Source organism: Mya arenaria, chromosome 4 (assembly GCF_026914265.1).
Source record: "Mya arenaria isolate MELC-2E11 chromosome 4, ASM2691426v1".
Taxonomy (NCBI): Eukaryota; Metazoa; Mollusca; class Bivalvia; order Myida; family Myidae; genus Mya; species Mya arenaria.
This window is the reverse complement of record NC_069125.1, coordinates 61,705,033-61,726,126: the sequence shown is the minus strand read 5'-3', so window position 1 is coordinate 61,726,126 and position 21,094 is coordinate 61,705,033. Positions and strand designations below refer to the sequence as shown.

The window sequence follows — 21,094 nt, the reverse complement described above, 5'->3', positions numbered from 1 at the left end:
TTCCGATTGGGAATTTGACATCACGCTCTAGCCTCTATATGATCACGGACCAATAAATCGAGGTCCGTGCTATAATTAAATATTTACATTCAAGTAAAAAAAAACATATCTGAGGTACAACACGATTTGCAGTCGGTATGTATAAGTTCATACTTAACTTCATGAATATGATAAACAATTATGGTATGTCATTAGTCGTTTGGTAATAATTAAAAATAGTTCGATCAGCGGTATACGTGACACTGATAGCTTCTAGCCTTAGTGCACTACATTTTAACCTTTCTGAAGTGAGCCAGTTTGAGATTGCAACATTTTGTTGCCTCAGTCACTTGTGTATTGAAGGTTAGGGAGACGTGTATACTTGGAAACAACTGAAGTAAGTAAACTTGACACTTGGGTCTTATACTAAACTGCTATTAAAGCATTTAAATCAGAACAATTACATTTTATATAATCTTTTGATATTTAAATATTATATTATAATATTTATATCAAAGGTTTATATATAAAATGTAATAATAATTTATAGTTATTGTCTTGGAGTTGGACGAACATGACTTGGACTGGTATCCAGTACCACAATACTATTGTAACAGTCCGCTGAAATCGGCGGATGTGCGTTTATAGTATAACATTCCATTATAGATGGAAGTATGTTCATAGTACGTATGTTTCCTTGTATGGTAATATGCAAATTAGCAAAACCCGGGTTCTGCGTTGATAGAGAATTTAGAGTATATAAAGACCAGTGGACCCCTTCAGGGTCAACCATGCTTTTCCCTGAAAGGGATCTGTTTCTGTTTGTTTGGCGGTCGCACGTTACACTAAGGTGTTAATGACGATAACAAAGGTGTGATTCAAATCTTATTTCGTGCTGAAGAATTTACACGATTGCGCAGTATCTGTGACAAACAAGCCCAAAGGTTTTAACAACCCATGAAATAACCGGAATGTTCGGCAAATTACCAGTGACCAGGTTGAATCAACATTTGTTCCAGTAGCCCATTTCCCCAGTTGACTGATCCAAATACAAAGACATGAAGAGAAAATCCCAGGAACTATGCTGCTCCATCCATTATTTCCATATACCAGACATGCTCAAAACGGAACACCAGAACACACAGGTGCTCTTGAAATTTATGGGTGGTTTTCAAAATAATGAGGCAAAAGTGTGACATAGGGGTTGAAAATTCAAACCCAGTTTTCATGATTGTCACCTATTTTACATGAAAGTAAATACTTCAAATTACACAGAAACAACTTTGTTGCGAACATTTCTTACAATATGGTTGATTTATAAAAGTGTCTTATGACAAGAACCTTTTTCTGAATTATATAATCAGTATTTGGTACCTGTGTGTTTAGTCATGTGCATAATAACTCAGTTGTTTAAGAAAAAAAAAAAATTGAATTTGAAACTAAAAATAAATTGTTACCTCACAAAGTTTTTGCTGTAATTAAAACAAGAATCAAATAAGGGAAAAATCTACATTAACCTCACCTTATTCATCTTTAAAGACCACATACCAAATTTTAAGAATGTATTGTAACTTACAATTGCCAAATGTTTCATTTCAAAATTGAACTATTTTTCGGTGCACAGGGGACACATATTGAAAGCCAATATAATAATACATGCCATATCCCCCAGCGGGGGGAAAAATCCCCCGAAATTTCAATACATCCCCTGGTCTCCTGGCGGGAGATGAAAATCCCCCAGAATTAAAAAAAAAAAATTTTTTTTTTTTTTTTTAGAAATTTTACATCAGGCAATAATGACAAAGTAAAAGCACAGTATGTGAGTGTAACTGAATGTACAAATCCACGTGGGTGAAATGACTAGAAGTGATCAATTACTTTGTAGTAATTATCAAAGGCAAAGAAATATTACTATTTTGGAAGGAAGAAATAATAATATTTATTCTATTATCTTATTGTCTGAAAGTCATCAAAGCTGATAGAATTAAGCACAATTTTTTAATTGTCTCAAAAGCATATTTTTTGCAATGACATATTATGTTCTGAAAGTGCATTACAGTATGAAATGACAGTGTATCATAAGAATATGATAAATCATGACATAAAATAATTCTGTATAATGAAAAAGTTTTCAAAGCAAACTATATGTGAATACATTTTTTGGTACTTGCGTCTAAAAATACTTTAATATTTCGCCAACTTAGACCTGCTAAAAAAAACCCCCCTGAATACAACCAAAATCCCCCTGAATTTTCAGCCTTTTTAACAAATCCCCCCTCCAGAAAATATGGCATGTATGATATAATATGCATTATTATTCACTTCCATTTTAATAAAATAATGATTTGTGATCAACTTAAGACATTTCTGTGTATATGATAGAGTGTATTCCTCAAAATTTCTTCAGTATCACATTTTTCACAACAATTTCCTCAAAATTCAACAGCATGTAATGATGCAAATGGAAAATAGTGGCAAAGAGAACAACTTACAGCAAACAATCACATATATAACATTTATTACTTCATATTGAGTCTAAAAATAAGAAAATATCATCAATGGTAATATAAAGTACTAGAATTCATACATGTTTAATACTTTGTTAAATAATGGAAAGGCTGCACAGGGGACAAAACATTTGCAAGTAATATTTTTTAATTATGTAATTATTTTTGTAACTTAACTTTTCCTGGTAAACATTTTTACAATAAGAGGAACTGTACTTTCAGTAAAGCTTGAAACAATACTGTAAATGTTTGAAAGATTATATTAGAGCCTACAAAACTAAATTTCTAAACAATGGAATAAAATATGTCCACAGAGTGGAATAAAGATTTTGGTCTCAATGTACCTGTTACCATTAAACACTTATGTGAACATGTCTAAATTTAATTCACATGTCTAAATTTAAAAGATGCCTCTTTGCCTTTGGCATCCTACTCAATAGAATAGTATCTTTTTAATTAGGCATCATTCAAGAATTAAATTCAAGAAAATTCTCAACTTTTGGTTTCCACAAGGATTTCAATTCACCTAGCTTTGACATGGTTTTACTTTGGTCCATTTTTAGGCGCTCAAATTGTCAGACTTTTCTTGCAACTCAACATATTCTTAGCATTGCTTGTGTATACTAGCTGCCTTTTTATTTTTTTCCTGATTAAGTTGGTTTGCCTACTTTTCTTGACTGACAGACATCACCAATTGTGTAATTTTCTACAACATGACTTATCTTAAGACCTTCACTTTGGTGTGGCATTCTTTACCAGATTGTTAACTGTGGAGGCCCGTGCCATGGAATCCCTCCGAAGGGGTTGTTTTGCATGTTGTGCTTTTTTTGAACTGATGCTGCTTCAACTGTGTGTATTCATACCTTCTCATTTTAACCTTTCTCCTTTTATTCTGTCTGTCATTTTCTGGACTTTAATTATTTCCTCATTTCGCTTCATTTTATTTTTTCTCTGCCCCTGCTTCTTTAGTTTCTCCTTTTCTTCTATTTGTATATCATATATAGGATCTATTTGTCCTCTTTCTTAGTGTTTGAGCAATACCTGGCAAATTCTGCTCTTTTTCTCAGTATCTCGATCTCTGTCATACATTTTTAATTTTTTTGCAACTTTTGATCTTTCCTAAGTCATTCTCTGCTCTTCCTAGACTTCATTGTGTTAATGTTTTCAACAGTCTTTTCATTTATTTTCGTATTTTCTGTGTGATCTCTTTCGGAAAAGGAAGCTTAATTACAAGCTTTTCCACACGGGTACTTATTTCCTGTACAAAATTATAATCTGGTATATTTGCTATCCATATGAAAAAAAATGTCCCCTGTGCACTGAATTGAAGCATATAATACCTTGCACATATAAAAGCATTACATGAATAATTTCAATTTGATTTGATGTTTTTTAATTGTCATGATAAAATCAAAATAGAATATTTTAATTTTTAAACAAAATATGTTATCTTATGTGCCTCAATACTGAAACTGTATTTAAATTAATTTGATAAACGTTTAAAAGTAAATATTTAATGGTTTTATAATTAAATAATAAAAAAAATATTTATAACACACTTACCATCAAGTTGCTAAACTATCAAGTGATGCCTAAATATAACATACACACTTCTCAGAATGTGGAAATAGCCCCATATTTGTTAGTTTATGACATTTTATTGAAATCTGCTAAAACAGGGTGCACTGGGGACATTACTTTAAACCATGCAGATGCTTCAAATCTCTGTATGTGAGAGGCTGAAAACTGTTTTTGCATCTGTTGTAACTTTCTTTTCTGGGAAATACAGCAGAATATCATTTTATTGAAGAAATTATAGAAATCTGACAACTAACAACCGAAAAGGTGCACAGGGGACATTTTGGGGTAATATGTCATTCATGCATCTGAGTTACGGACAAAATAATGTATGGAATAATAAAACTATGTTATTTATATAAAGCTGGCAGGTTAAAGTTATTAAAATAACATAGTAATTTAATATAAATAGTGCTTAAATGGAATGGTAGTGTTCTCAATGTGAATCAATTATTCTATCTTCTTTTTTAAATGAATGGGGGTCCGTCATTTGACATTAAAATTTGGTTAAGATACATATTTTTTTTATTTGAAGTATGTTTTTTTTTAAATGAGAAAGGGTTAAGTTACATAAAAAAACAATAAAAAAATACTACATCATTCAGTTTCAAAAAATAAAACACATTTGAATAAAGGTCTTCATGTAAAATGTCACACTTTTTTGGTGTGCACAGGGGACAAATTTAGCAACATATTCTTACATAACTTTTTTGCTGATTGAGCCATCCATTTGAAACTCAACAATTTTCTTAACAAGATTGATTGGCCCATAATGTGCCCGAAAACACTTACCAAAAATGAAAGGAATAAAAGTTAGGAGAGATAAAAGAAAATGCCTCAAAACCACCCTTATACATTAAGTGGAGAGAGAAAGATAGCCTCTTGTGTCTGCAAGAAGGTAAGGTTGACATACAGTGATGGTTAAGAGAAAGCTGAACTCTTAAACCAACCAGTTCATTTCTGTTTTCATGGAAGAGGATACTTTGTGCCGCTCACTCCTCCACTAAGGCACACACAGACAATCAACCCAATACATGTAACAATCGATGGCATCTGTAAACACAAGCCATGAAGACCAGGCAAGATCCAAAACATGCTCCACAAACTTGCCCCAGCGGAGTTGTCACCAGGCCTAGTTATGCTGTTCCATCTGCCACTCGACTAGCCAGTCTAGTAGTATAGAAAAAATAACACATCAAATTTATAATGTCTCCAAACTTTTGTCTTCGATAAAGCTCTTGACTCCTTCAGAAACATCACTGTGGAATCAGAGGTTCAACTCACTTTTGGATTGAATGCTAAATCTCGTCAATCACTCAACAGGTCATCCTGTACAGCTTATTCCGAGGTACCTCATCTGTCAACCCTGGCAGTTGCCTTGGCCTTTTTCCCATCCTGACCTACATCAAAAAAATACTTTCCTGTCAACATTTCAACTCTGCAGATGTATCCTATCATTCAAAGCGTGAAAGACTTGTGCCAATTACAATGGTATCTTAATCATCTCCAACCCGAGGAAAACAACTAACAGATGACAAAAGTGAAGTCCTCCACATCTTCGCAAAGAGAAACCTACTCCAAGCTACAAGTCATGCCAAATATCTTAATGTCACTATTTCTACTGATTTTCCTGAAAAATACATCATGACAAAATCATCAGAGATGCCACCATGTCTTTCATCTGGCACAACCTTCCATCCAGTCATCCAAATACCAAGTCCACGTACCCCTTTGCCACAGCTCTCTAGTTCCCTAGCTCTGATTGCCATGTCATCAAAATAGAAATGGTTCAATTGCTTACTGCCAGATGCGTGAAACACAACCAACCCTGTAACAACCATGTGTTCAAGATAATGCTATTAAGCACATAATATACATCCTTTCAATTGAAAAAAAAACAACCTTGGCGTTCACTATGGGCCCCTTGTTTAGTTTATAATTTTATAAAAAAATATTTGGTTTACATGCAGAACACACCAGGTAAGGTAAATGTGCAGTTATTAACACATTTCAATGCGGAATTTCTAAATTTCTAGGTAGATTGCGCTTTTTTTCAGGTTTATAGCCAGCTTTTAGGTGCCATTTTATTGATATTTTATCAATAATGACTCTTTCGACATGCCATCAACTGCAAATGTGGTTTTGACTTTTAAATTTGATATCACCTTTCTTACCTTTTTGAAAAACTTCTTTTTTAAATGTCTACATAAAGTTCTGGTTATTTTAGGAAATCTACTTAGACGTTTGCCCCAAACTCTGTTAATTAATAAAGCTTGTTGGATATTGAGCACTTAGTGATAAGAATTGACAACACCTGAAAGTTGCTGTTGACTGATTGTACTAGAGACTTTTCCCTGTCATATTTGATTTGTTGTTGTTATTCAAAATATAACAAACAGTAGCCTGGGGTGTTACTGCTTACATGAAGAAATTTTCATTAAACAGCAGTATGGATGAAATTATGACAGTTTACTACCAATGATGCAATAAACCATTGCAGAGCAGAAAAAAACAACTTCTGTTTTCAGATTCTGTGTATATCATATTTATACAGTTGGGAAGAATGAGTGATGAGAGCAGTGTTCCGGTAGATGGGGAGGAGGCAGCCCCTTTCCTGTCAAACCTTGACTTCTTCATCCTGTCCCTCATGGCTGGGATGGCTGTCTACTGGTTCTTCTTCAAGAACAAGCAGAAAGAACAGCCAACGTTCAAAAAGCTTTCTGTTGCGTGAGTTATTTGTGTTAACTATCTTATAGATTGTTAATTTCATATGTTTGATTTCATATTTATGATAGTTTTCAACGCAATACAAGAATGTTTTGATAGAAGAAAGATCTTTTAAATTTGTTTGCCAGAAAGACGGCAAACATTATATTATTCTTACATTGGAGGGGGTAACAATTACTAGAAAACATACTGCACACTTGGTTCTGAAAAAACATTAGTATTGATATGAATGTACTTTTTTCAAAAATATATTTTGAAGGAAATCTATTTCGAGAGAATCTACTTGCCTCAATTATAATATCGTAATTTACTTTTTCAGGCCCCTGTCTCGCAGTGCTTCATACGATCCCAGCTTTATCAATAAAATGAAGAATTCTGTAAGTGTTGTGTAAACATTGCTGCACTATCAAGACTAAACACAGATGCCGTAAATACCAAGATGAATGTTGACATTCCAAGATGTTATAATACAAATTTGTCACACCAAAGATTTTAAGTTTGGCTATTTAATTTTGAATGCTTAATTTCCTCTCTGACAAATCAATGGAAGGTCTTTGAATTGCACATGTATCAATATCACATGGTCAAAATAGATCATGTCTGCATATAAGTCATTGTTGTGAAAATGATTGTGCACACATTTTGATAGAATCAAGTTTTGTCTTATTATTTGGTATAATTTAAATGAAGATAATTCCCAATGCTTTTCAGAATCGTAATGTGGTGGTGTTTTATGGATCTCAGACGGGTACAGGGGAAGAGTTTGCAGGTCGGCTGGCCAAGGATTGTGCAGGGTATGGAATGAAGGGCATGGTGGCTGACCCAGAGGAATGTGAAATGGTGCGTACATGTGCAGACAGGCATCTGAATATCACGACTTTGTTTTGTATTTATATTACATATAATGGCTTTGTCAGGGCGAAATGTAAAACAAGGTAGACAAGAGATTTATGAAATATTATCTCAGTACAATTTCAGCAAGCCATAATATACTGAAATATATGTACATGTTCTTGACCAACCCAGGAGGACCTTTCTAGACTTACTGAAATTGATAATGGGCTGGCTATATTCTGCATGGCAACATATGGAGAAGGGGACCCCACAGACAATGCCCAGGAGTTCTATGAGTGGCTACAGACTGGAGATGTCGAACTCAATGGCGTTAAATTTGCGGTATGGGTACAATTTTCATACATCTTATATAATTATATGCTCTAGAGTGATATGGTATATATTCATAAGACATATTTTAGTTTTGTTTTGTTAATAGTATGGTAGTGTATTAAGAATTAAAAAAAAAATGAGTTTACCTGCCACGTAAGGCAAAGTAATGTACATTTGTATGGGGACATTGACAAATATTTAATAACTGATGAATATGAATTTCGTGAAAACTGATCTATGAATTCAAACAAGAAAGACGGCATAGTGGTTGACGTTATTTTGCTATACAGGTTTTTGGGCTTGGCAACAAGACATACGAGCACTTTAACGCTATGGGGAAGTATGTGGACAAACGTCTGGAGGAGCTTGGGGCTGAGCGTGTGTTTGAGGTCGGGTCTGGGGATGATGATGGCAAGTATGTACATTCCTTTACTAATATTTTACACATTTATGTGACATCAACAGTTTGTAGTCATATTCATGTTGAGTATGAATGAAATATTAATATTAATTTGATCTTCTAAAATTGTTTTCAGTTTTTTCAAGCACTTCATACTTATGCTTTTTTAAGAAAAGTTAATAAACAAGATAATGGTTTGAAGTTTAGAAGTCAGTGAAGCCCAGATTTGTTCATTTGAAAAAACTATTTCCAATTTGTATTTCCAGAAAATATCATTTATGTTTGGATATTAAAACAATGAATTCTTGTTATCCTCTGAGCAGTATAGAGGAAGACTTTGTGACGTGGCGGGAGAAATTCTGGCCGGCAGTTTGTGAACACTTCGGTGTTGAGGCCACGGGGGACCAAGTCAAGTAAGAGCCACTACTTTATAGAAGTATGTGTAGATCAGAAGTCATTGTAATGTCCCTTGGAATGAATGTTGTCTGAATATTTCGTCAAGTTAATACATGTAGCTGCAGCATAGAAAACTTGAATGAGGAAAAATGGAGGACAAATGTAGACTACATTCAACATAAAACCATTAATGTCTTTAATTGCTACAGCCAACTACATGTAAAATGTAGAGAGTTTATTGTACAAACCATGAAGATGTTTTAATAAATTCAGTTTAAATATTCATAGAGATTCTTGGCCTATTTCTTATGAAGTGTGTATTCATATACCTGTCACTGTGGTTGGAAATATTAAAGGCTAGATACTGAAAAACTGATAGTTTAGACATTGATAAGTCATTAACCTTGGTCTGATATATTTTGTTGGGTGAAGTTCTGTACACAAACGCTTAACTCAAGAATTGTTATGTTTGTGCTGATATTCATGTCCTTGTTGCTAATAAGATTTTGTGTCATTTCAGTGTAAGACAATACACTTTGACAGAACACGACGACCTGCCAGCAGAAAAGGTGTTCAGAGGTGAAATAGCCCGACTCCGCTCATTTGATAACCAGAGGCCGTAAGTATTTCCTTTGCTAAATTTATCAATTTATTAATTTTAGTTTAATATGAAAATGTCATAATTCAGAGGAAAAAAGTCTATTTGTGTTTGTATGGTATCAAACTGCCACCTTTTTAAACCAGGTTTTCACATAGTGAAACCTGGTTATTAGAATGGCGAACGTCGTTGTTCGGGCGGCCGGGCGGCGTCAAACTCACCTATGAAACTGAATAACTTTAGTAAGGGTTGACATATCTTGACCAAACTTGGTCTATAGAAAGAGTTTATGGGTGCCTTTCATGGGATTGCGTTTGGGGTCCCTAGGGTCAAGGTCACTGTTACTAAAAATAGAAAAACGGTTGAAACTGAATAACTTTAGTTAGGGATGACATATCTTGACTAAACTTGGTCTATAGGAAGAGTTTATGGAGACCTTTCATGGGATTGCGTTTGGGGTCCCTAGGGTCAAGGTCAAGGTCACTGTTACTAAAAATAGAAAAACGGTTGAAACTGAATAACTTTAGTAAGGGATGACATATCTTGACTAAACTTGGTCAATAGGAAGAGTTTATGGAGACCTTTCATGGGATTGCGTTTGGGGTCCCTAGGGTCAAGGTCAAGGTCACTGATACTAAAAATAGAAAAACAGTTAAAACTGAATAACTTTAGTAGGGGTTGACATATCTTGACCAAACTTGGTCTATAGAAAGAGATTATGGGTACTTTTCATGGGATTAAGTTTCTGGTCCCTAGGGGAAAGGTCAAGGTCACTATTACTAAAAATAGAAAAACGGTATAAACTGAATAACTTTAGTGAGGGATGACATATCTTGACTAAACTTGGTCTATAGGAAGAGTTTATGAGTTTATGGAGACCTTTCATGGGATTGCGTTTGGGGTCCCTAGGGTCAAGGTCAAGGTGACTGTTACTAAAAATAGAAAAACAGTTGAAACTGAATAACTTTAGTAAGGGTTGACATATCTTGACCAAATTTGGTCTATAGAAGGAGGTTATAGGTACCTTTAATGGGATTGTGATTGGGGTCCCTTGGTTCAAGGTCAAGGTCACTGTTACTAAAAATAGAAAAATGGTTGAAACTAAATAACTTTAGTTAGGGATGACATATCTTGACTAAACTTGGTGTACAGAAAGAGTTTATAGATACCTTTCATGGGATTGTATTTGGGGTCCCTAGGGTCAAGGTCACTGTAACTAAAAATAGAAAAATGGTTCAAACTTGATATCTTTAGTTAGGGTTGACATATCTTAACCAAACTTGGTCTATAGTAAGAGTTTATGGATATTTTCATGGGATTGTGTTTTGGGGTCCCTAGATTTTAGGTCAAGGTCACTGTTACTAATAATAGAAAAACAGTTGAAACTGAATAATTTTAGACAGGGTCTACATATCTTGACCAATCAAGGTATAAAGGAAGAGTTTTTGGATACCTTTCATGGGATTGCGTTGGGGTCCCTAGATTCAAGGTCAAGGTCACTGTTACTAAGAATAGAAAAATGGTTGAAACTGAATAACTTAAGTTAGGGTTGACATATCCTGACACAACTTGGTATAAAGGAAGAGTTTATGGATACCTTTCAATGGAGTGCATTTGGGGTCCCTAGGGTCAAGGTCACTGTTACTAAAAATAGAAAAACAGACACAGGCTGAAGTTCTTCTGTCAATCATTAAAACCTGGTTTCGTTGCATTGCGGCGTTTCTTGTTCTGAATTAAAATTGGTGTGGGCCGCAAAATAATAGCATTATGCATAGTAAAGTTATACCAATAAAACTTCACATACAATTGTGTTATGTGATTTGCTTTATGCCAGTATACGTTTTACTCATATCAATGATTGCACTTTTGTTTAAAATATAAAAGTTAAAACCAATGTCAATAAAAAGTAAGTCATAACTATTTTCTTGTAGGTGGTTATGCTATACAAACCTTTTGAAAAATTGCAAATTAAGCAATGGATCATCATTATGTTGACAAGGGATAGCTAATATAAATGTAAATTAACTTCGGAAACTTGTTTCGATTTCAGAACTGTATAGTATTGCAAGTTGAATTTAATTCAAAATTAAAAGGCATCCCTTGTATATGGTAACATGATAACGTTCTTTTACTTCAGACCATATGATGCTAAGAATCCGTATCTTGCTGCGGTCAAGGTCAATCGGGAACTACACAAAGGCGGGGATCGGTCATGCATGCACATTGAGTTCGACATCTCCGGCTCCAAGATCAGGTAGCACGTAGGAGAAATGTAACTAAAAGATAACATACTATCAATGATTATTTTAGTTGTTAACTGATAATGTCATACTTGAATTTTTCTAATAATGTAACATGATATTAGGATTTCACATAAATACATGTTTCAAAAGTTGATAATAATGTAATAAGGTATATAGTTCAGGCATTGTTTTTGTTTATGGTTTAAAATTTGAAAAATTCTAAAGTAATTTCAACATTGAGCATATTTTGTATGGATACAATATAATAGGACTGCTTTACAAAAGTACCGGTAGTTACTTTGTGATATAATATGAAATCAACCGAGATATGACTGAAAATTTGAATATGAACGACCAAGGTCAAAATGTGACCACACACAAAGATTGTGCCCCTATCATGTTGCTACAAGAGAGAGACTTGTTTAACCTGACAAAAATGAATTGCTAGATCATGTAGAGCTCTTTACGGTGATAAGCAAAACAATTGATTCTGCACATATTACAGGGTTATAGAAATTTGGTGGTATGTGGGGAATTAACCATGACAATTTAGATGACAAAGTGAAATTGATGGCTGAGGGAGTGCTGTTATGGAGAAAAATAATACATTTACTAAATACAAATGCATGGAGATTGGATGGCATTCGTGTGAAGAATACTACTCTCATGTTATGTGCAAGCAATTCCACTTTGAGGGGAAAATAACTAATTGTGAAATGGACAATAGGCTCATATGATAACTGTCAAAAACTCCTCCCTTAACCAGTCTGATCTGATAGTGTCACCAAAACAGAAAGAAATTTCAGGATTGCCCAAAGCATTGGGTATTTTAACGATTAATATCTAAATGTAATCTTCCTAAACATCCTTAATTTACTTCATCATTTCGAAGTTAACTTTCTTCATAGTGTATAAGAATTGTATAGTGGCATAGTGCCTTTTTACTTTTCTTTTGTCTTTTGCTTTTCAAGAATATTTTTTATTTTAAAAACCTTTTTGACCGATTTAGAAATCTGTCAACTAAACTACCATCTGTGTAAAGTGCTGTTTAGTTTAAAAAGACACAGCAACAACATCGCATAATGTTGAAAGTCTCAGAAAAAGAAATAAATATTTATGTGTTATTCTGACAGTGGCTTAATGATCAAAATGCTGATATTGCCTTTTTACAGGAAGCACAGTTTGTGCACATTATTAGGGATGATTTACTGAATGGAGACTTAAACACAGTTACAGCATATATAACAGAAAATGTTGTTCTATATAAGTAAAAACTGACCTTCAATATAACCTGTTAGACCAATTAGGTGATGGTAATGGTAGCTATTTTTACTTAACGTTGAAATACTCTGAAAATAGACATACACTTTGTCTTGTAAATTTATTTTCATCTAAAAGTAAAAAGATTGAAATGTTTGATTTTTTTTTCAATGCTTAGGTATTAAAGGTATTTGAATAGTTTGTGGTGACCATCGTGACATGTTAAACATAAATTACAGAATATGCAGGTAAAATCATTAGAAGTTTGTATAGTCCATAACTGAACTTGCCCAATAAAAACTCATTAATTGTGTGATATTTGGTAGCTACTTAATAAAAAATAAATGCTAGGTTACATTGCGACTTGATGTTAAAAACAAACAGAATTGATTTATTGGCACATTGGCGTTTTATGCAACTTGTACATATGGTCCAAGTAATTGGAATTTATTTGATGAAAAACAATGAATACAAAATGAAAGTTATCAATCTTCTTAATCAACTTCCAACACAACGTAAAAAGTATCATGTAAAAAATAATAAAATTTGCATTTCCTTTTAGTAATGTTGACCTTTGAACTAAAATCCTTAATTGGAATGTGTCCCTATTTACAACCAACCATAAACATGGACATTTCTTTAGCTTACTTCACTTGAATTTGAGGCACAGGTGCGGATTGAACCTTGTATAATTGTTTCCGTTATTAGATAGACACGTAAGATAGGCTAACCTTAGAAACAGTTTATACGACCAGTTTTATTTTTATAGGAATCACTTCTAACATGCAGGAAATGAAATCTTGTCCTGGATTGAGGTCCTTGGGTGACTTTTCATATTTTCCTTGCATTTGCAACATGATGCCAATCGCAGGTCAGTAAGCCTGTTTGCTGGGCTTACTCAATATCATAACTGGGTTTAGAGGGAAATAAGTTGAGGTCTTGGTCTTTACCCTTATTTTAAGATATGTAAGATAACAATAAAAATCTTGGTACATATGTTCATTATGGCAATATGCCCATATGAAGCTCATCCTGTAACTCTGGTCCTCTGTCTGCAGGTATGAAGCTGGAGACCATGTAGCTGTGTATCCAATGAACGATCCTGACTCTGTAAAAGCTATCGGGAAACGCCTTGGTGTTGACCTTGACAAGATTATCACTCTCACAAATGTGGATGGTAAGGAAAGACAATGAAATAATGACCATATCAGAAAGTATGAACATGATGTATGTAGCTTAATGTTCGGAGCGTGTATTTTTCTAAATAAATATATCTCAGCAAGAAGCTAGATCATTGTTAAAATCTTCAAGCAAAATCCTACATAATGTAGTATTATACTGATGTAGGAACAGATAATGTTTAGAGTTGTTTACAATTAGCTTCTTAAAAGTCAATTATAACCATTTATCATGCCTCAATGTATTCATTAAATGAAATGTGTGGAAGTTGATAACTATACATGTATCTAAACAGTTCTCTATTTAAATTACATTAAGTGAATAGATGCCAAAATTTGCCCTGGAGCTCCTTAATGTACATGTACTGACTATTTCAGAGGAGGCCAGCAAGAAGCATCCATTCCCGAACCCATGTTCATATCGCACTGCCCTGTTGCACTACATGGACATAACTAGCTGCCCTCGCACACATATTCTCCGTGAACTGGCCGAGTATGCTGAGGATGAGAAGGACAAGGAATTCCTGCTAAAACTCACATCCGCCACACCGGAAGGCAAGGTGGGTGTATTGCTGTGAGATAATGGGCTGGATAGGTTTGATAGCTAGTTTTTTCAATCTGAAAGTTCCAGGTAAAAGATTGCTATAAGCTGGGCGGGTGTTTGGCCTTTCATAGTCGTTAATAGTTTGCATTTAATAGTTTTTATTGGCCTGTTATAAAAAAGACAGGACATATTATAGTTTTACCTTTAGCATATTGGCAGATTGGCTGGCGTGTCATTCAGTTATTGATCTTTAACTATAGTAATTGCCTAAAATTGGTCTTATCTGCTCATTTACTCAAGAAGCCTTTGTCGAATCACCACCAAGTGTGGTCAGAATGTGTATTGGCATTATATCTTGGACAAGTTTGATAACCAGCCATATCGCTCTAGTCACTCAAGAGTGATAGCATTTGAATTATATAAAATACCTAAAATTGTTCTTGTCTGATCAGCAACTTTAGAAGTTTTCAACTATCACTCAATTTGTTCAGAATGTGTATTGACAAAAAATATCTGTATTTACTAGGGATGGCAACGAGAAGTAAAATTGGTACTCGAGTACTCCGACAATCTTCCGATGGAGTACTCGGGTACTCGATTACTGGGATAATTTTAATTGGTTTTCGGGAAAGACAAGTTCGTCTATATATAATTCATGTATATTGTACGTTGGTCGTAATATTGGCCATTTTCATCTTAAATTAAATACGACTGTCATTATATACCATAACAAAGAGTCAATAAAAATTTTGTTTCATGCTTTTAATTTGTCCTTTTCAATTCATTTTGTACATACACATGTACCTCAATATAAATGGAAAGTAAAACTCAGATCACATTCAAGCGAACTCAGATCACATTCAAGCGTCCAAATGGTTGGGAACAACTCAATAATAAACAACATTCAGAATTACAATGAACAAAAATTATTTATATAATTATATGTTTAGTTGTTTACTCTACGAAATAATATTTAAAATGACAGTTTTTCATACTGCAATATTGTTGTTCACCTCATTTATATGCATAATTCCTGAATTAAGATATCCACCAATCAATTGTTATAAGCATTCCAAAAGTACGCCCATTCAGGATTCATTGCTCGTAACGGGCGTTACTTATTCGCTTGTCAATGTCCATTGTTTGGTGAAAACTCTCTTATAGGTAAACAATACAATTGTGTATGAGAGGTCAAAACTTCGCTAATTGACATCAGTGCTATTTGCAGATTAGGGTCCTTTGTTGACAGTTATCTCACAACAACTGTCAATTAATGAGGGTCAATTGTGTACACAGTGGGGATTAGAGGGACCGTAAATTGTCGTCTTGGAAACGCGCCAGATCAGATACTTACGTCCGTAAATCATGATTTTGGTGATTTTTATAAAAAAAATATTTATTTTTTCGAGTACTCGAGTAGTGATTTGATACTCGGGTACTCGGTTGATTGATCGAGTACTCGGTTACTCTTTGCCATCCCTAGTATTTACAGTGTCCCCTCTCTAAATTTGGCTTAACATACAACCACTTATCACCTAACCAATGTAATCTTACTTCAGCTGTCATAGCCTGGCCCTCTCAATACTGTATGTGTATTGTAAATTTGTATGTATTTCAGAGCCTGTACAATGAGTGGATAATCAAGTCTCACAGGACCATCCTCCACATTCTAGAGGACCTTCCCTCTATCGCTGCACCTATCGACCACATATGTGAGCTACTGCCTCGCCTACAGGCCAGATACTACTCCATCTCATCATCACCAAAGGTGGGCAAGAGATGCAATGTGGCTTGTTAGATTGGTTCTAGTATTGCTAATATCTGAAATTGCTTTGGTCTGTGGAACTTTGATTAAAAGAAGAAGACATTTTGTTTGTAAAAATGGTAAAAATTAAAATTGAAATAAATCCCAGAGATTGTATGATTACTATGGTTCTCTGCTACGAAATGGTTCTAAATGTTACAGTTGTATTCACGTGAAATCTCATGTAATCAAGGAATCAGCCATGTAAAAAACTGGTTAATTCTTTGGTTTGGTTTAAACTAGGTGAAATGTAGATTGATTGGTCAATTTTTTATCCAATAATGACTGTTGAACAATGAAATTGTTTGCATATGCAAACAAACCAAAATATATCATGTGGATAAGATATCCAGTTATATACAATTGGCTCCAGGAGTTTATGTAAGACATTTAATGTTACATGTTACACGTTGACAATGAATGTTTTGGTAATTCCATTTCCATGGCCTTGAAGTGATTTTTGTAAAAACCAACATTTTGTTTGACTTGATGCAATTGGTGTTTGCAGCAAGATCCCACCAGTATCCACATCACTGCCGTGTTGGTAGAGTATGAGACGAAAACCAATCGTACCATCAAGGGTGTGGCCACTAACTGGCTTGCACTCATGAAACCCGCAGAGAATGGCGCTGTACACAGGGTGCCCATCTATGTCAGGTATGTAGGGGGTGCTTAGTTCTAGGTTTTTGTCAGCTTGCTGCTACTGTTTCTGTAAGCATACTTTGTGAAATGTTGTTGCCTTCAATGTCTTTGAAACAAAATATGTCAATTTTGAAATGACAAAATGCTAAACACATTAAAAAAGAGATATTGTTTCTGGTCTTCTTATGTTTTTGAATTGAAAGTGCTGAACATAAATGTTTGTATACTTGCAGGAAGTCTCAGTTCCGGCTGCCCTTCAAGACCGCCCTGCCTGTGATCATGATAGGTCCAGGGACAGGGCTGGCCCCATTCAGGGGCTTTCTCCAGGAGAGGCACTACCTTAAGACTGAAGGTTAGGAACACACAAGTTGATTCACTCTCAACGAAAAGATAGTTTTGTGCGAGATGAACTCATACTTGTTAACCTCTAATGAGGGCTTTCAAGTAATGAATGTTATTGTCTAATTGTACCTAAGTCATGATTTGTTTTACCTAAAATGCCCTTCTGATGCAATTTGTGTATATGAAGTACATGTACAAGTGATCCAGTTATTCCGCAGCATTATTCATTACTATTAACTATCGTCTTGCAAGTGGTAGAGTTAATATTGGTAGAGTGATATGAACATGTGGGCTATTGAAATCAAAATCAAAAAAGTTAATCTATCTGAACACTATGGTTGTTGTTATGGGGCACAAAATGTTATGCAATATATAGACAATAAGTGCTTAAAAATAACTATTAAATATTTTTTTCTTTTCTTACAATTTGAACAACCCTTATACTTTCATGAACTAATTATGTGTTACAGGCAAACCGGTTGGGGACACAATTCTATACTTTGGTTGCCGGAAGAGTGCAGAAGACTACATTTATGAGGATGAGCTGGCTGAGTACATGAAAAATCAGACTCTCACAAAGCTGCACCTAGCGTTCTCTCGGGACCAGGAAAAGAAGGTTTACGTACAGCACCTGCTCAACCAGAATAAGGAGGAGACATGGAAACTGCTGGAGGCTGGAGGACATCTCTACGTTTGTGGGTGAGTAGAAATTTGAGGTTATCGCTGTGTCAAGTGTGTGTGGGTGAGTAGGGAGTGAAGGACATCTTGACTGGTGTGATTGAGTAAGGATGCTGGTGGACATCTCTATTATGCAGCTTAATAGAGAGTGGAGAACATCTCTATTATGCAGCTTAGTATAGAGTGGAGAACATCTCTATTATGCAGCTTAGTAGAGAGTGGAGAACATCTCTATTATGCAGGTTGGTAGAGAATAAAGAGCAACTCTATTATGCAGGTTAGTAGAGAGTAAAGAGCATCTCTATTATGCAGGTTAGTAGCGAGCAGAGAACATCTCTATTATGCAGGTTAGTAGAGAGCGGAGAACATCTCTATTATGCAGGTTAGTAGAGTGTGGAGAACATCTCTATTATGCAGGTTAGTAGAGAGTGGAGAACATCTCTATTATGCAGGTTTGTAGAGAGTAAAGAGCATCTCTATTATGCAGGTTAGTAGCGAGCAGAGAACATCTCTATTATGCAGGTTAGTAGAGAGTGGAGAACATCTCTATTATGCAGGTTAGTAGAGAGTGGAGAACATCTCTATTAATGTATGGGGTGAGTAGATATGCTGGAAGACATCTCTATCATGCAGGTTAGTAGAGAGTGGAGAACATCACTATCATGCAGGTTAGTAGAGAGTGGAGAACATTTCTTTATGCAGGTTAGTAGAGAGTGGAGAACATCTCTATAATGCAGGTTCAAAAACTTAAACTTTGAACATGAACTCAAAATCAAACTTTAAAAATGTTACCATAGAGAAATGCACATGAGTAGCAAGGCCAATAACTATGGCTACAATAAATGTGGAGTTATTCCATTTGATTGATGGGAAAATTAATGAAAAAACTTAACCTTAGGCATAAACTTAATAACCTTTCAAGGTATTCCCATGAAACTTTATACATATGTTACCAAGATTAAAAAGTATATGTGCAGCAAATATCTTGTTTTAAGTTGTACCAGGGCAAAACTGTTGTTTGTTTCATCAGCTGTAATAAAAATGAAAACTATTATTGGCTACTAAATTATTGGTAAGATGGTTAGGCCCACATTATATTTAGCTTTAACATTGCATAGCAATTTCTGTACATGATAATATTAAGTTTTGGATTTTAATTGTTCTGTTTGTTTCAGTGATGCCCGTAACATGGCGCGTGATGTACACGACACTCTGATGAACATTATCCAGGAGTGTGGTGGGCTTGATTCCTCCCGTGCTGCAGACTATATCAAGAAACTACAGAACAAGGGTCGCTACTCATGCGATGTCTGGAGTTAATGGCTACTACTGTAATAGTTATGATAATTGAAACAGTTACAAACATTATACCATAAACAGTACTGTATGATCCCACTCAAATTGTTAAAAAAAGATTGGTTTACTTATGGGAAATGGCACAAATCATAGTCACACTTAGTCATGGCTATTTCATTTAAGCCTTCAGTAGACCATGGGAAGACACTTTCAAATTGTACACTTTAGACATGTTTTAAAACTTGTTGTAGCAAAATTGAGCAGGAAACTCCCCTATAGAAATCTGGGTTGGCTTGTAGGTTTAAATGGAATAACCCTTACTGTTATCTGTCTGATATAAAACTTTTGAGACTGTTTTATTTTGGTTTGTAAGCATTACACTTAGATTCATAAAGTTTAATTTTTATATTTAATCATGTATAGTATTTTACATTTTGTATTTTCAGGCTGGTTCTTTATATTAAAATGTAGATAAACTTGTTTTATGATGATCAGCTGAATGTGTTCCTAATGATGCATGTGTATTAGTGTTCTCTTGGCTTTTGAACAGCAACTTAATTTACATGTCAAAGTCCCACCATTACTTTCATATTCAAGTCAAATTCTTACATGAAGTTGTTTCATCTAAATGATCTTTCAAATAATAAAAAATATTTCTCATGTATTAACTTACTTATTTTCCCCTGCAGGGAGGGGATATTTAATAAAGTAGAGTGACTTTGACTGTTGTACTTAAGCAGTATAAGGTTGTGGTAATTGTGTCAGCCCTTCACCCAGGATGTCTTGGGTTGGAGGCCTATCACTTTATCATGGCCTCTTAAAATGGACATCTTACCTGTTTTTACCTAGGAAATGGACCAGAGTGTGTTTCATATGAACTTGCATGTATACCCGGTAGCTGTAATCACAATCAAGCTAAAATAAATTGGTATTAACTTATTGTTGATACAATGAACCTGTTAGTGTAAATAATATTATTTTTTGTACAAGTTGTAATATTTCTAGCAACCTTTCATAGCTTAATAATGTACATGTATCATTCATAATGACTTTTATAGGACCATAAATAATATGTACAATCATGTATATCATGCAGAGAAGTAGTAATATTGTTAGCTTGTCTGGCTCGAAGATATAGGTTAAAGTATTGTCATGACCTTAGTGTCATTGTATTACTATCAGCAGGCAAAAACTTAACATTGGTTATTATTTTAAAAACATCCAAGTTATTCAAAGAGACTTGGTACACATGTTCATATATACTATAGCTTTATTAATTGTTGGGTTATGCTAGTTGTTTGACTGAGAGAACAAACACTGCCCAATATTTATGTTTGCTCCATGGCGCTCTTATTTGCACTCTTTGCTTAAGAAACAAACCAAAAACACTGTGATTGAATTTTCAGCTGTATTTTGTATATTTTTAGGATGATAAGAAATCAATGAGTCAAAAGTTTGATTGTATTTCTGTAAGAAAAATAAAGCTTTTAATTTAGACGGATTTTTGTTGTATTATCCTGTCCATTATGTCTCTAGCATAACATTCCAGACATGTAGAAATCAGGTTGTCTTGCGTCATCTGCGGCGTCATGCTTTCTTTTCTGCACTCTTTTTTAGGGCTGTTTTTTATTTCATTTTACCACATACGATGTTTACTGGTACAATATCTTGACTGAGATCAAGATAACACCATTTAACTCCTGATTTTTCGCACTTGAAGTGTCAAAATTTGATCCACTCTCTTATTGTAATCTT

At 34.5% G+C, this 21,094-nt stretch overlaps 1 protein-coding gene across 4 annotated transcripts; it reads left to right on the top strand.

Moving 5' to 3' along the window:
* On the top strand, positions 1 to 20,836 carry LOC128232118 (NADPH--cytochrome P450 reductase-like). Of its 4 annotated transcripts, none has more exons than XM_052945488.1 (16): positions 1 to 135; positions 6,593 to 6,791; positions 7,111 to 7,168; positions 7,503 to 7,631; positions 7,818 to 7,967; positions 8,249 to 8,373; positions 8,682 to 8,771; positions 9,275 to 9,373; positions 11,490 to 11,606; positions 13,914 to 14,032; positions 14,412 to 14,593; positions 16,196 to 16,345; positions 16,890 to 17,038; positions 17,257 to 17,375; positions 17,836 to 18,064; positions 19,219 to 20,836. In XM_052945488.1, the coding sequence occupies exons 2-16, from the start codon at positions 6,628 to 6,630 to the stop codon at positions 19,361 to 19,363; spliced, it is 2,025 nt and encodes a 674-aa protein (XP_052801448.1). In that variant the 5' UTR covers positions 1 to 135; positions 6,593 to 6,627; the 3' UTR covers positions 19,364 to 20,836. The 4 variants fall into 4 exon arrangements, with proteins under 4 accessions (XP_052801448.1, XP_052801449.1, XP_052801447.1 ...); XM_052945489.1 differs by having other exon boundaries at positions 28 to 135; positions 6,619 to 6,791; XM_052945487.1 differs by lacking the exon at positions 1 to 135 and adding an exon at positions 238 to 376.
* The last annotated feature ends 258 nt before the right edge of the window (positions 20,837 to 21,094 follow it).